We start from the raw sequence: 13,433 nt of genomic DNA on the forward strand, positions 1-13,433 counted from the left end.
TGTGTGTGTGTGTGTGTGTGTGTGTGTGTGTGTGTGTGTGTGTGTGTATTGTCATATTTTTATGAGCAAGTAAGCCGTTCAGAAGGTTTCTGTTGCTGATTTTGCTTCCTGCATGTACCACCCTGTGTGTGTAACACAAAGCCTGCCGCACATTGTTAACACCAGATGACAGCTTTATCTTTATACACTTTATTCTTATTTATTCTTAATGGAGACAGAAAAAATGTATTCAATGTGAGGTAATTGCCTTCACACTGATGTTTGTGGGTCAGACTTATTCACCACCAATTTACAAACCACCAATTTACAAACTCTGTCTCCAGCCTTTCTTCTGGTTACCCCCACATTATTAAAATGGCTGTATTTGAGCAACGTGCCAACACTTATTTTTATACAGGTGGACATGTTAAGGTCAGGCTTCAGGTTGTAATTCTATCGTTGCAGCAATGATAAAAAAAAAGTATGCGATGTTAATAATATAAACGTGCCTGAACAATAAAATGTAACCTCTGACCTTCCCGTGCTGCGTCTCCACGGTGACCTTGTCGCCATCTCGGCTAGCGATGGTTGCCTTCACAAACTCTTCCACTGAATCGGGGATGAAGCATTCCTTCTTTATGTCGAAGGGCCGCGTGGAGGCCTCCATGCGCTCCTTGTCCGACTTCCTCAGGTACGAGGCAGCCATCCCAAACACAGACGTCACTGAATCCCCCATGGCTGCACTGATGTACACAGAGGTAGAGATGAGGTTCACTCTGTCCGTATCCCATACTTCAACCTCATAAATTTTGACTTTACTTTTCAGCCTTTGGTTTCAAGGAAAATCGTTTTTTGGATTTGGATAGAAGTACAAAGTGATATTATACCAGTGTCTAAGTCTACGATATGAAATGCTATGTAAGCATTAGGAAAGGAGAATTTACCGGTGGATTCAGCTCAGATGACAGGTGAGACTTCAGAATACCTCAGTGACCTGAAGTGGGCAGAGAAAACTATGAATAAGATATTGCAACATGAATTAAGTCTGAATGCCAGTAGCTTACTAACATCATTATTTAGTATTTTGGATCATTAGTTCAAACTAGTTAGTGAAAAGGTTTAAAAGTGTATCTGATTTTATCAGTGTTAGATATACTTCCAAAAGAAAAGTACCTTCCATCACGTATATATTTACGTTGGGTTTAAACAACAGAAAAATACAGCATGAATAGAAAAATACAGCCAGTTGTGCAGACTTACGGAGGCCAGGTGAAGAGGAAGCTGCTGCTGAGACTGTAACAGGGCAGACGGGGATCAAATATATAACCCCAGATAACCCTGCCTTACAAGGCCAAGGGTACCACCCTGACCTACTGACTAACACACACACACATACACACACATCTGAACAGCTACACTACTTCCACATAACTCTTTACACACACATTGTAGTAATCGCCATCACTTTCATCACCTATGACAGGGCTCTCGAAGGCTCTCATGATGTCTGGCTGCCCTCCACACCCACGTCAAAATAGTGTGACTTTTCGGGAGCAGTGCCAGGAACTTTCTCCTGCAGAACTTGTCTGTCATTCACCCAAACATAGCCTCTCTATCTCTAATTCTACCACAGTTTTGTTTTTTTCTGGCATCTCTCGTGCTAAAGTCTTTTTCCAAGTGAGGTCTGGCTGTGGACAGAAAGCAGATTCTATTTATTCACTGTTAGGGGGAGAGAAAAGGGGTGCAAGCCAGGGCGTTTTTTACTCGCTCTTTTTCAGAAAGCAGCATTGGACCCTCGTCCTTTTACAGTCCAAAAACTAACGTTATCTTTTCTTTTTTTAAAGCAGCTCAGCAGCAATGTTCAAACCCCCTCCGAACTACAAAAGATGGCAGACAAAAAGAATGTGAGTTTTGAGACACAATCTATATTAGGTTAACCTAATATTCTGAATATTCATAGTGCGATCATGTTGGAATATATCATTTTGAAAACATCCTCAAGTTTATAAAATATTGCTGTTGAATTGCTGTTATTTTTTTTACATCTTTATTTAAAGGAGCACCGTCAGTTCTCCACTGTGCCTCTTCACTTCACTTGGTCATGAAATTATTTTTATTTTTTTGGAAATCATGTATTGCATCTGTAACAAGAACAGCTCCTCCCGTCGTTGCAAAAAGTGATTGCTCTTTGCTGTTAATCAACCGGTTTATAATCTACAGCTGCTTTTATGTGGATCAAACAGTCATAAAGATATATTAACACAAAAATAGAAATTAATAACTAGGGACAGGGACAACGAGTCAAGACAGGTAAATGTAAAGAGCACCAATGACTTAGACATATAAAGATATCGTTATATTGTACAGCATGTAGAGTTTGTATTGACAGTGACAGATTATATGTACCTGTTTAAAATCAAACTGTGCGATAATCTGTAATGGCCCGGTATTATGGAGGGTAAGAAGAGGGTTATGGAGGACAAAAACACACTTTTTAAAATGTTTTTCCCTTATTGTAACTGCAGCAAAAGAAGAAAACACCATGGAGGAAGTGACAGAAGAAACTTTATAATCCGTTTTGATGATTGAGGGCCAGAAAGTAAAGTGTACTCTACTATGATTGTTTTGACAGACATCTTTTTTTATGGCTATTGTTATGAGTGTATGAAAGTTTTTGGTACCAAAAAAGGGTTCCATGCGCTCCAGTTCTGGTGTCCTCCAGACCCTTCAAGTGCCTTTGTTCATTCAGCAATCTCGACAGAAAACAGACATTTACACCAACATCTCAAGTTTCTCCTGCTCCAATAACAGACACAGACTTTTGTAATGTTTTTTATGACATACTATACTATGACTTTTTATGACATATATATGACTTTTATTTGGAGTTAATAGGAACAGTAGGAGAAACTCCTGTCTTGAAAACAAGATGGTTCATCTTAAGGAGTTTATCATCACATAATTGAACTATTGACTTTTAACAAATTAAAAATAATTATTTATAAATGCAAGGGGTTGTGCAGAACCCCCTTTTTATATTTCAAATATCTGGCATGAAAGCTGGTATCAAAGAGGCAAAGAGAGAATTGTAAGAGACCTCAACACCAACAACATTAAAGATATGTGGCAGACAATCTAAAATGTCAGAGGCTATAAATGCAGGAGCATCATGTGTGAGGCCACGTTGCCAGGTGAGCTGAACACCTTTTATGCTCACTTTGATCTCCTCAACAAAGAGTCAGCTTTCAGATCTGCCCCGCCTCCAGAAGACCGCCCACTGTCAGTATCCTCAGCGAATGTGAAGAAAACCCTGATGACAGTGATTATGAGTAAAGCTGCTGGGCCTGATAACATCGCTGGCCGTGTACTAAGAACATGTACCAACCAGCTAACTGATGCCATCACTGATATTTTCAACATATCACTGTCACAGGAGAGAGTTCCCACCTTCAAGACATCCACCATCGTTCCTCTGCCTAAAAGTCTGCAGGGTCCAGTCTACATGACTACCGCCCTGTGTCAATCACCTCCATTCTGATGGAGTGCTTTGAGAAACTGGTTCTCCAGTTTTTTCTTTATCCTCTGCTAAGTGAGTGAAGCCTCTGGCACAAAGTTTTTCATAGACGAGCCTCTTAATTTGTCTCTCAAAGTGCACCAGATTGATGCGTTTAACATTAGAACCCACGTTTTCTGTAATACATATACGCTATATGGCCTTTTCAGCTGTTAATTAAATAAAAATGTTCCCGCCATACCTCCCTTTCCCTGTCACTGATCTTGCGGAAACGCTTTTAACTATAACCATGAATACATCACCTAACATTTCGGCAGTCAATCCAACCCTTGGATGCATACTGTCACCAGGTGCTAATTCTTCTCACCACACTGTTTGTGTCGCAAAACTATTAAGCTCAGCTGGTTTAAGTCCTAATATTGGTCTGGCTTATCACAGTTCATCTAACTCAACTCACTGTTGTTTTTACAACCTCAATGCAGAACCCAGTGCAGGTTTCTGCATTGTTGTCCACAATTCTTTTTGGCTTTTCTTTCCACTCTGTTTTGGTTGACCACAGCAAAGACAAATGTAACTTTTATATACACGAACGAACGAACGAACGGTTTGATCGGCTGCTGGTTCAAAGAACATCTGTTATCGAGAAAATGAAGAGTTAATTCACAGCATACTCTTTAACAGCAGCGTGTTTCATCTTTGGGAGAGTATCCTGTCAAGTCACTTTTAGATCAATAGTTGTCTGTAATGGAGTCCCTGTTTATGTCCTTATGGTTTACAATAAATGGATGAAAAAGATCCTGCTTGGTATGGACACTTGCTCCCAGGAAATAACTAATTGAACCATGAAACCAACTTTTCCCAGTTAAAATTAAATAAAAGTCCAAGTCCAGTCCTAGAGAGTAAGTTCTCTATCCATAGAAAGCTGCACCCCCCACTGTTCTCATATCATTTTGGTAGTAAGTATGTGCGCAGTTTATTCATACTCTGGGTGTGATGGATATAAATAAACCTTTTGTTTGCCTGACCACACTGCATCGCGGACCACACAAACAGTATCTGAGCCTGTTTACTGGCCACAGTATCCGAGGCACTTCGAGCCTGATAGCAGCAGAGAAGATAAGGCTCACCTTTATAGAATTGAATTTGTCATGGGGAGAAAATAGCCACCACGGCTAGACAAAAAACGTAAACTGATAGGAGTGTTAATCCTGTTTATTCTCTCTGTCATAATTTGGCAGCTATACATCCCACAGTGTAGGTTTTATAATGTATATCAGAGTAAATTACTTTTATATTGTGAAGGGTAATAGCTGTGCTGGATAAGAACCAAATATTGTTATTGCATCACAGATCGGACACATCTGTATCGTTTTTAGTGAAAAACAAACAATCTTATGTAAGAATCATGGATCATAAGGTCCCCTGGGATAAATAAAGGGGAAATACATTTAAAAAAAATGTGAACACTGTGTGAGTCTGTTCTTTTTTTTACATGATAATTCCAGTATTTTTTTAAATCAGGCTCTGTTTTTCACTTCTCTACCACGACAGCGAGCGAGACTTCTTTTTCAGGTCACTCATGTGACGATATTCATGATTATCCCGATAATCTCTTTTGTTGGGAATGAACACAAGGCCTCCGGCATGTCCACCAACGTCCTTCCACTTTGGCCCTCTGCTTTGGAACATGTTCAGCAGCAGGACAGGGTGGAGCAGATCAGACAGCAGCTGCTTGTGTTTTCAGTCAGTGGAGGATTAGAGGTGTGATCCTACAGCTGACAGACCCTCTGGATTCCTGGACGCCACACAGACCCCAGGCCCTTTAATGGGCCGCACTGTGAGGGCTCTGAGTATGTGGCACTACATCCTCCTTCATTCAGCCGACAGCACCAACACAATTAAGGGTCTACGAGACTTGTTCACACAAAGCAAGGAAGGTGAGCGACAGTGAGTTGGTTTTAACTTCATCAAACAGATGAAATTGAAATATTCTTGGCAGAGGTACGATGACTATGACAGCTAGGCCCAAGACACTTGCTGTGCTGTAGGTTATTACTGTTCTCTTGTAATGTTAGAACAAATCAATGATATGGTTCTTTGTTATGTTGTTGTTTAATAGTATACATCTTGTTTTTGTTCCCTGTTAAGGAATATTTTCACCTTTATTGAAAACTCTATGAAGATGGAAATATTGTTCCCATCAAAATTTGAACTGCAGAACACAAGATGTCTTCTCCTTCACTCAATGTGACCTGAGAAAGTTTCCACATCACATGTTGTGTATTTCACCAGGATTGGCTTCCACACAGGTTGACTTCATTGTAGAGCCACGAGCTGGTAACAGCACCCTCAAGTTCTTAACTGAGTCATACGATAATTGGGGGTGGATTTTATAGAAATCACAAAAGTAATGTGCTTTCTCAAAACAAACATAAATAAATAAATAAAATCAGTGGTTTAAGTTAAAAGATCCACTATTGCAAAGCTTAAACATGAACCACTTCTTAGATATTCTACGGAAAAGGATATTTTCCTGATGCCAGTTGTGTCACGTTCACTTTGTTACTTATGAGTTGAACCTACTCTGGTTAACTTTGTTGCCAGGTAAAATAGTTCACAACTTCTCTATTTTTGCCCATAACTTCAATGCTAGGTCTATAGCATGGCTAACAACTTATTTTCTTTATCAGGTTAACTTTAAACACCAACATATGTTTGAATCAGAATCGTAAAAGAATAGTAAACCATTTAAATATCCCCAACACTGTTGACGGTGAATTAATATACTCCTTGACATTGTACTATTGCAGATAATATATATTTTTTTATTGAGGCCGGTCATGAGAATATATTCAAAAAGCTGCCTCAGAGAAATGCCTTTGTGTGATGCTGGTCACATGGTTTTGGAACAAACCCTTTTTAGTTGTAGGGGTATGTTCAGTTAGTAACATTCATAAACTGATATTTAACTGATATTTAATTATTTTAAATGGGGTTTAAAGCATTTAAGTATTTAGAATTTTTAAATAAATGGATCATGCTAACTTTAATGACTTTCATCAATATTTTTGACTCATTTGAAAAATAGACATTGCAAAAACTGTTAATTAAGGAACATCTTGACAATGTCAAGCTAACTGAAACAGTGCGCACAAAATATGTTTCTGGTTTTATAATATACTGTCCCTTAAGACAGTACAATATGGGATTTATGAAGGAAATAGTAGAAAAAATATAATTATCATCAATGAACATGACATGTACCCCCTATGGTTGTAGAGAAGTGGTTTATTTTATTATGAATGGCTGTGACCTCAGCCCATTGACAACCTGTGAACCAGTTGTTCCAGAATATCCCAAAAGTCGACAAATAAAGGGCCCTATAGGATTCTGACATGTTTTCAATAAATTCTACCAGATGTTTGTAAGGAGCTCTGTGTTGGATGTTTCCAGTAAATCATGTACAACGGTTCACCGTCGTTCTCTCGGCTTCAATGGCAATTACACAGGACTGCATGACTATTGCTTTGCGTATCCAATACTCGCATGTACTACAGCTTCTCCATGACATTACAACATGAACGCAGAAAAAGAGAGTAGTCTTTGTAATGCATTCACATCCTCCGCGTTTTATTGAAGGCCAAGCCCAAGCATTGTCCATGTATCCAGTAGCAAATGTGTACTCATTGCCAAAGTGTTCTTGCAGTAGTCGTTTTGCTTGAGCATAGCCATAATCAGGAGCCATAAGCTGGCAGCTATGCACCAGTTCCCCAGGCTGCCCTCTAGTGAACTCTTCCAGGTAATACAAGCAATCACCTCTGATGACCTTTTCCTCCACTCCTTGCTCAATGCTCTTTTGAAGGAAATGTACTGAAGAGGATCCTAAAAAGGGATTAGCTTTAATAACATTAAATAAATGTGTTGGACAAGGGCTGCTGTCATTTCATTTTGCACATTTCCATTATGGGGTAAATGTCTCCGAGTTGCCTTTCATTCACTGAACCGGGAGAGTTCCTAAAGTTGTGATGGTGACTCTGCATTTCTGAATCAGTCCACTCCTCTTTGGTCCAGATGTCCATTGTTGACCATATGAGGCAGCACAGGCGCTGGGTTACTTGCTGGCTCTGACTAGTCCTTACTTTGCTGTGCTTTGCTCTGACTTTGCCATTGGACTGAGACCGTTTGAAGTTGCTGCCTTTCTCTTTTCCTTGTCCAGGTAGGAGTTCATTGCGTTTGACGCTACTTTGGGAAAACGACATAAGCAGCTAGCATAGCTTCAGGCTCAAGTTGTTCTCTTCTCCTCTTCAGCTGCTCTTGTTCCTTCAATGCATGCTTTTCCTTTAAAGCTGCTCCATGAGCAATGCGCTGTTTCTACTTGTTTGCTAGCAACGTTTGAAACACTGTCCTCTGGCTTAATGCTATCATCATCATTACCCTTTAATGCGAGATGTTCAGAATATGCTACCCACCTTTCAGACATTAGAATCAAATGTATCATTAAACATCATTTTTGCTTTGAAAAATCTGTATCCCGGTGCCAGAGGCTACATCATAGAAATGAGCTGAACATACCTCACGCTTGGCACCCTGATGATCTTGGGGAAGTTGTAAGTTGTGTACTTTGACATCCTGCTCCTCACAGATTAATCAGATCCCTCTAAAATGTTGTCAGAACAGCCTTAAGACCTTGATAATGCTTCATTGTGAAGATTGTAAGAAGTTGTTGAAGGGTAGGTAAATCAAATCAACATCAATTTACTTCCACACAAATGTAAGAAGTTCATAATACCAGTTCATGAAGCTTTTGATGTTTCGTCGAACGCCGTTGCCATGGCGACGCAGTCTTCGCCTTTAACAACGAAGGTCATTTTGAGAGGCTAAAAATGCTCGAAACATAAGCAAACTTGGCATGCAGATTACAAGCCCGAAATGTAGTTATAGAATATGATTTTCTTGGTTCAGAGTGGCAAATCGGCTCAATAGCGCCCCCTACAAAATTTCGACGAACAGCCCTCGCAGTATGTTTGACCTAGATGTATAAAATTTGGGAGGAACATGTATCACATATGGACTTAAATAAAAGTCTCTTGGGGCCATGCTCTAAACCCAACCGGAAGTCAGCCATTTTGAATTTGTTATGAATTTCTAGTGTCGTTTTTGTCATTTCCAGGCGCTACACTTTAACGAACTCCTCCTAGGGAATTAATCAGATCAACTTCAAATTTGGTCGGTACAGTCTAAAGACCTTTGTGATGAAAATTTACTCAAAGCTTGTTGTTTCGTGAAAAGCTGTTGCTGTGGCGACGCATTCTTCACCATGAAAAATTAAGGTGTTTTTGAGAGGCTAGAAATGCTCGAAACATAAGCAAACTTGGCATACACATTTAAAGCCCAAAATGTAGTTATATAATATGATTTTATTGGTTCAGAGTGGCAAATCGGCTCAATAGCGCCCCCTACAAAATTTCGACGAAGCAGCCCTCGCTGTACGTTTCACCTAGATGTATAAAATTTGGTATGCAGATGTATCACATGTAGACTTAAAAAAAAGTCTCTTGGAGCCATGCTCTAAACCCAACCGGAAGTCAGCCATTTTGAATTTTGTATGAATTTCTGGTGTCGTTTGTCATTTCCAGGCGCTTTACTTTAACGAACTCCTCCTAGGGTAATAATCGAATCAACTTCAAATTTGGTCAGAACAATCTAAAGACCTTAGCAATTAAAAGTTACTAAAAGCTTTAGGTTTAATCAAACAACGTGGATATGGTGTGATGGCCATTTTACATGGTTCGCCATCATCCATCAAGCTGTTGTAATTCGACTGTACTTTGTCAAAACTGTCCCAAACTTGACATGCTTGTTGACTGTCATGGCTTTGGGACTTCTGCATGCCAATATTAACTCATAGTCATCGCGCCACCTACTGATAAGCACGGACGTAAGCAGGATTCTATAATTACTGCGGCCCAAACACTGAACTTATTGAAAGGGTTTGTGGGCACACCATGAGAAAAAGACTTCTCTGATCTAAATATGTGCAAACTAAGATGCTTGGAGAGCAAAAGTTAGATAACAGTGGTTCTCAAACCATGTCAGTGGGCATTATTGGAGTTGCAGGGAGTTGAACACCATCCCAGTAAACTGATTTACTGGGATGGTGTTACAAACACTGAAGCACATTCACACACATTCATTTTCTTAATGATCTTTAAAGGCTTACATTTATAATTGTATCGGATGTACACTCAAAACATTGAGGCTTAAGACCTGGCAACATGATCTTGCTACGCTGCTGGACTACGCAGGAAATATCTCACTCGTGCACGCAGAGTGTGATGGTCACAGAAATTCATGGCCGCGTCACCCAGAGTCCTGCCAGTACCAGGAAATACCGTTTAACTCGTGCATGCAGTGTATGACGGTCACAGAAATGCATGGCCAGAGTCCTGCTAGTACCCTCGACGTGCGTGAAGTTGTGAGGGCCCGATCAATGCTGCTCGCAGCTTTAATTCAATATGATCCTTTACAGTCTTCCATTGGAGTCATATTGTGATGAAATCCAAGAGAGATATCGTGATACACAATTATGTTGATAACAAGAACATACTAACTCAAATTTCTCAGAGAATCTGAAGAGACATATAAATGTAATTTAAAGATTGCTGTATCTTCTCCACATTATTACTCAGTTCAATGCAATTACCAAACTGGATGGCAACATCTCAGTCACAAGCTTCTCCAACCTTTAAGCTCCATTACCCAGAATATAACAGTGGATCATCCTCTCTGGTTCCCCTGCCTGCCTTGACAACGCTATCCATTCCCTGCCATGCTTACACCCCGGTCTGCCTGTCCTGCCTTGCTCTGCCCAGGATCACCACCCTTATTCCCTGTAAAATAAACCTTTTCACTTTATTTGAACCTTGTTCGTGTCTGCGTTTGGGTCCGCTACACCACCCCGTGACATCGATAATGTCACTTAAAAATATTTGCTCATTTTGCCCTTTAGGTTCTTTTAATAAATTATGATTTTCCATTTGTCAAGTATTTCATTCACACAGAGTATACAAAAATAAGCTTTACCATGTGGATATTTCATATAGACTAGTTATCTATTGAACTACCATAACACATGCTATATGGTAATATATGTCAATATCGAAATATGGAATGACATTTCCTTTGGGATGCATGGTGGCCATGAATGAACTACAATGTGAGGTATCCTCCAGCATTAAAGGGATAGTTTGGATTGTTTGAAGTAGGGTTGTGTGAGGTACTTCTATAGTCAGTGTATTACCAATCATAGAGTGAAACAGACAGGAGTACCAGCACAAGAGCAAAGTAATGTACTGCTGTGGATAGGTGCTGCAGGAAAATGTATTTAAAACCACCTCAACACATACATGTAGTAAGCTATACTTAGATTATTTTCACTATCAGCCCTTTCTGATGGGGATCTGACACCATTATATCCATCTATGCTCTGTTCAAAGTCACTAGACTCCTTTGACAAAAGCAGTAATTTTACCTCATTTACCCATCAGAAAGGGCTGCATGATGCCAAGTGTAAAGCAGTGAAAACATTCTAAATATAGCATACACTTACATACACACAGATATTTTTAGGTGTCTAAAATACATTTTGCATCTTGCTTTTTGCTATTGGCTAATCATTTCCATTTGAAAAAACAAGAAAAATAACGCAGATGAAGTCGACCTTTAAATTCAGCAAATTGTATTACAAGCTAAATATATTCCTAAAACAACACGGAGCAAAGAGAAAGCCAAACATGAACTTTTTTCTGTTGACCAAACTGTGTTTGACAAATATTAAAGAAGCACACATTTATCATGGTGCATGATAAATGTGGCATGACCATGTGAGCTGGTTAGCAAAGCGTGTGCGTGTGTGTGTGTGTGTGTGTGTGAGAGAGAGCGAGAGAGAGAGTTTATGCCCCACTGTGGCCACTGTAAAGCTCTCATGGATTTGCTGAGATGAATCACTATTGTGTTGTATAAAGCAGAGACAGAGCTATAGATTATCACACTGTTAACTTTGATTAATGTCTCAAAGCAGAGTTCATCATGTTGGCACAGATTGTTATATACAGGAACTAATGAATCACCTAACTGTTCCTGACTGTGAGCCCTCTCCCCTCTGTGTCGGAGTAAACTGTAGAGTCACAGTTGATCCACACAGCGGCAGTCTTGTTTAAACTGAGCGGGGCTGGAAATAATGCAGACATCCAATATCATGAGTCTAACTTGGTGATATTTTGTTATAGTCATATTGTGTTGGTCTCCTTCCATAGGGAGGTCAGGGTCAGATTCAGAACAGAAGCCTGGGGTCTTGCTTTAGGCCACATAATCAGTGGGGTTCTTCTCAGAGAGGACGTGCGAGTGTCTCTCCTTGCTAAGTCATCTGCAGCCTTACAAGCTTTGTGTAGAAGGAGTCAGCTTAAAGTTCCCATAAAGTCCCCATAAAGTTCTAGTGGGGACTGACAGCAGGAGCAGGATTGAAAAAATAAACTGTCAGGGCCCCCCCTGGCCTTCACCTACAAAATGTGAAGAGACACAGAAAGACCAAAACAACTCGAAAGTAATGCAAGACAGCTACAAAGAGACCACAGAGACGTACTGTCACGGCCAGGCCATGCCTCCTGCTCTTCCCTGCTTGTCCTTGTTTGTGTGTGTGTGTGGGCGTGGCTCCGACCTGGTCTCCTCCCGGCTTCTTCCTGATTACAATTCACCTCACCTGCCCAGTCAACCCAGCTGCCTTCCATCAACTCATCACTCAACAGTATATCTACCCCGGTTCTTCATCAACTCTTCGCCAGATCGTTGTTACAACTTACGTGGTAGTTTGCTCATTCTCAGCTGCTCTGTTTTGAAAGTATTTCAGAGTTTTTTCCAGGTATTTTTCATTGCATTTACCCTGTCTTCCTGTTCCTGCAGTTTGGTTCATCCTCCGGGTTCCCCAGTCTGCCTGGATTTCCCTGCTGTTCACTGATTGTTTTTCCCTTGTGTATTACCTGTAAATAAACCATTACACTCTCGTACTCCCTGGTCTGAGCCTGCGTTTGGGTCCGCCACCACACCCTGTGACACATACAGCTACAAAAAGAGGCAACACAACTAACCAAGAGGCACAAAACAACAACAAGAGGCTAAACAAATATAAAGTCTGTGTGACTTATGAGGAGATGTGGTGGGGGCTTTTGCACGTCTATGTCCAGGGGCCCATTGTCTCAAAATCTGCACATGAGTTGGATCTATTGCAGAACTATATGTATTGTGTGTATTATATTACATTGCCCAGCAGAAGTGTTTCTATTTGTCTGGTCACTGTGTGAACGTTGTTATTTATAGCCTTTGTAACTGAAGTCTGGCTGCAGACTGGATGAGTCAGCGGAGACATCTGAGGATCACTTATATAGCAGGACGAGACCTTTCAATAGATGTCCAATGCGAGCAAGACGTGTAGTTTCCTGTGATCTCATGATCACCTCTCCTTAAAAAAGTAAATTGATTGTTAATTATGGATTTGCCAAATGTGAAGAAACATTGCCTCAATTTGGCAAACTTTTCTACAGAGGGTAACTGTCCTGGCATTTATGTTATTCAGAGGTGAGGTAACAGATGTAGTGGATCGAATGCTGTCTGTACCATCAGCCTTTCTGCAAGCAGTTGGAAAGGGAGTAGGCAGACATTCAACACTTCCAAACCAGCTCGACTTTTATTTCTGGACTGACTACAGGCTGGTTCAAAACAGAAACTGACAGACGGGAGAGTCCAGCTCAGACATTTCAGAAATGCAAAGCACAGCAAATGATGAGACAGAAGCAGATTATAGTATGAATAAAGACATAAAGGGACAGTGCACCAAATGAGAGGAACCTGCCAGATGTTGAATTACACACCTCTTGATCCATGTTTT

The 13,433-nt window shown here is 40.4% G+C and overlaps 2 protein-coding genes across 4 annotated transcripts in view; one reads left to right on the plus strand and one right to left on the minus strand.

Annotated features, from left to right (window-relative positions):
- Nucleotides 1-1,292, minus strand: part of LOC116399797 (myosin-7-like) — a 30,654-nt gene extending 29,362 nt beyond the window's left edge. For all 3 annotated transcript variants that reach the window (XM_031877207.1, XM_031877205.1, XM_031877206.1), the window contains exons 1-3: nt 1,240-1,292; nt 924-973; nt 515-722 (exon numbers count right to left, since the gene is read on the minus strand). In XM_031877207.1, the coding sequence (XP_031733067.1) occupies nt 515-715 (201 nt within the window). In that variant the 5' untranslated portion in view covers nt 716-722; nt 924-973; nt 1,240-1,292. The remainder of the gene's footprint in view (nt 1-514; nt 723-923; nt 974-1,239) is intronic.
- The window catches only part of fitm1l (fat storage inducing transmembrane protein 1, like), a 19,408-nt gene continuing 5,981 nt past the window's right edge, over nt 7-13,433 (plus strand). Inside the window, exon 1 of the mRNA XM_031877213.1 lies at nt 7-7,709. The gene's annotated coding sequence lies outside the window, so the exon portion shown is untranslated. The remainder of the gene's footprint in view (nt 7,710-13,433) is intronic.

Source organism: Anarrhichthys ocellatus, unplaced genomic scaffold (genome assembly GCF_004355925.1).
Source record: "Anarrhichthys ocellatus isolate YVR2014 unplaced genomic scaffold, GSC_Weel_1.0 scaffold129, whole genome shotgun sequence".
NCBI lineage: Eukaryota > Metazoa > Chordata > Actinopteri > Perciformes > Anarhichadidae > Anarrhichthys > Anarrhichthys ocellatus.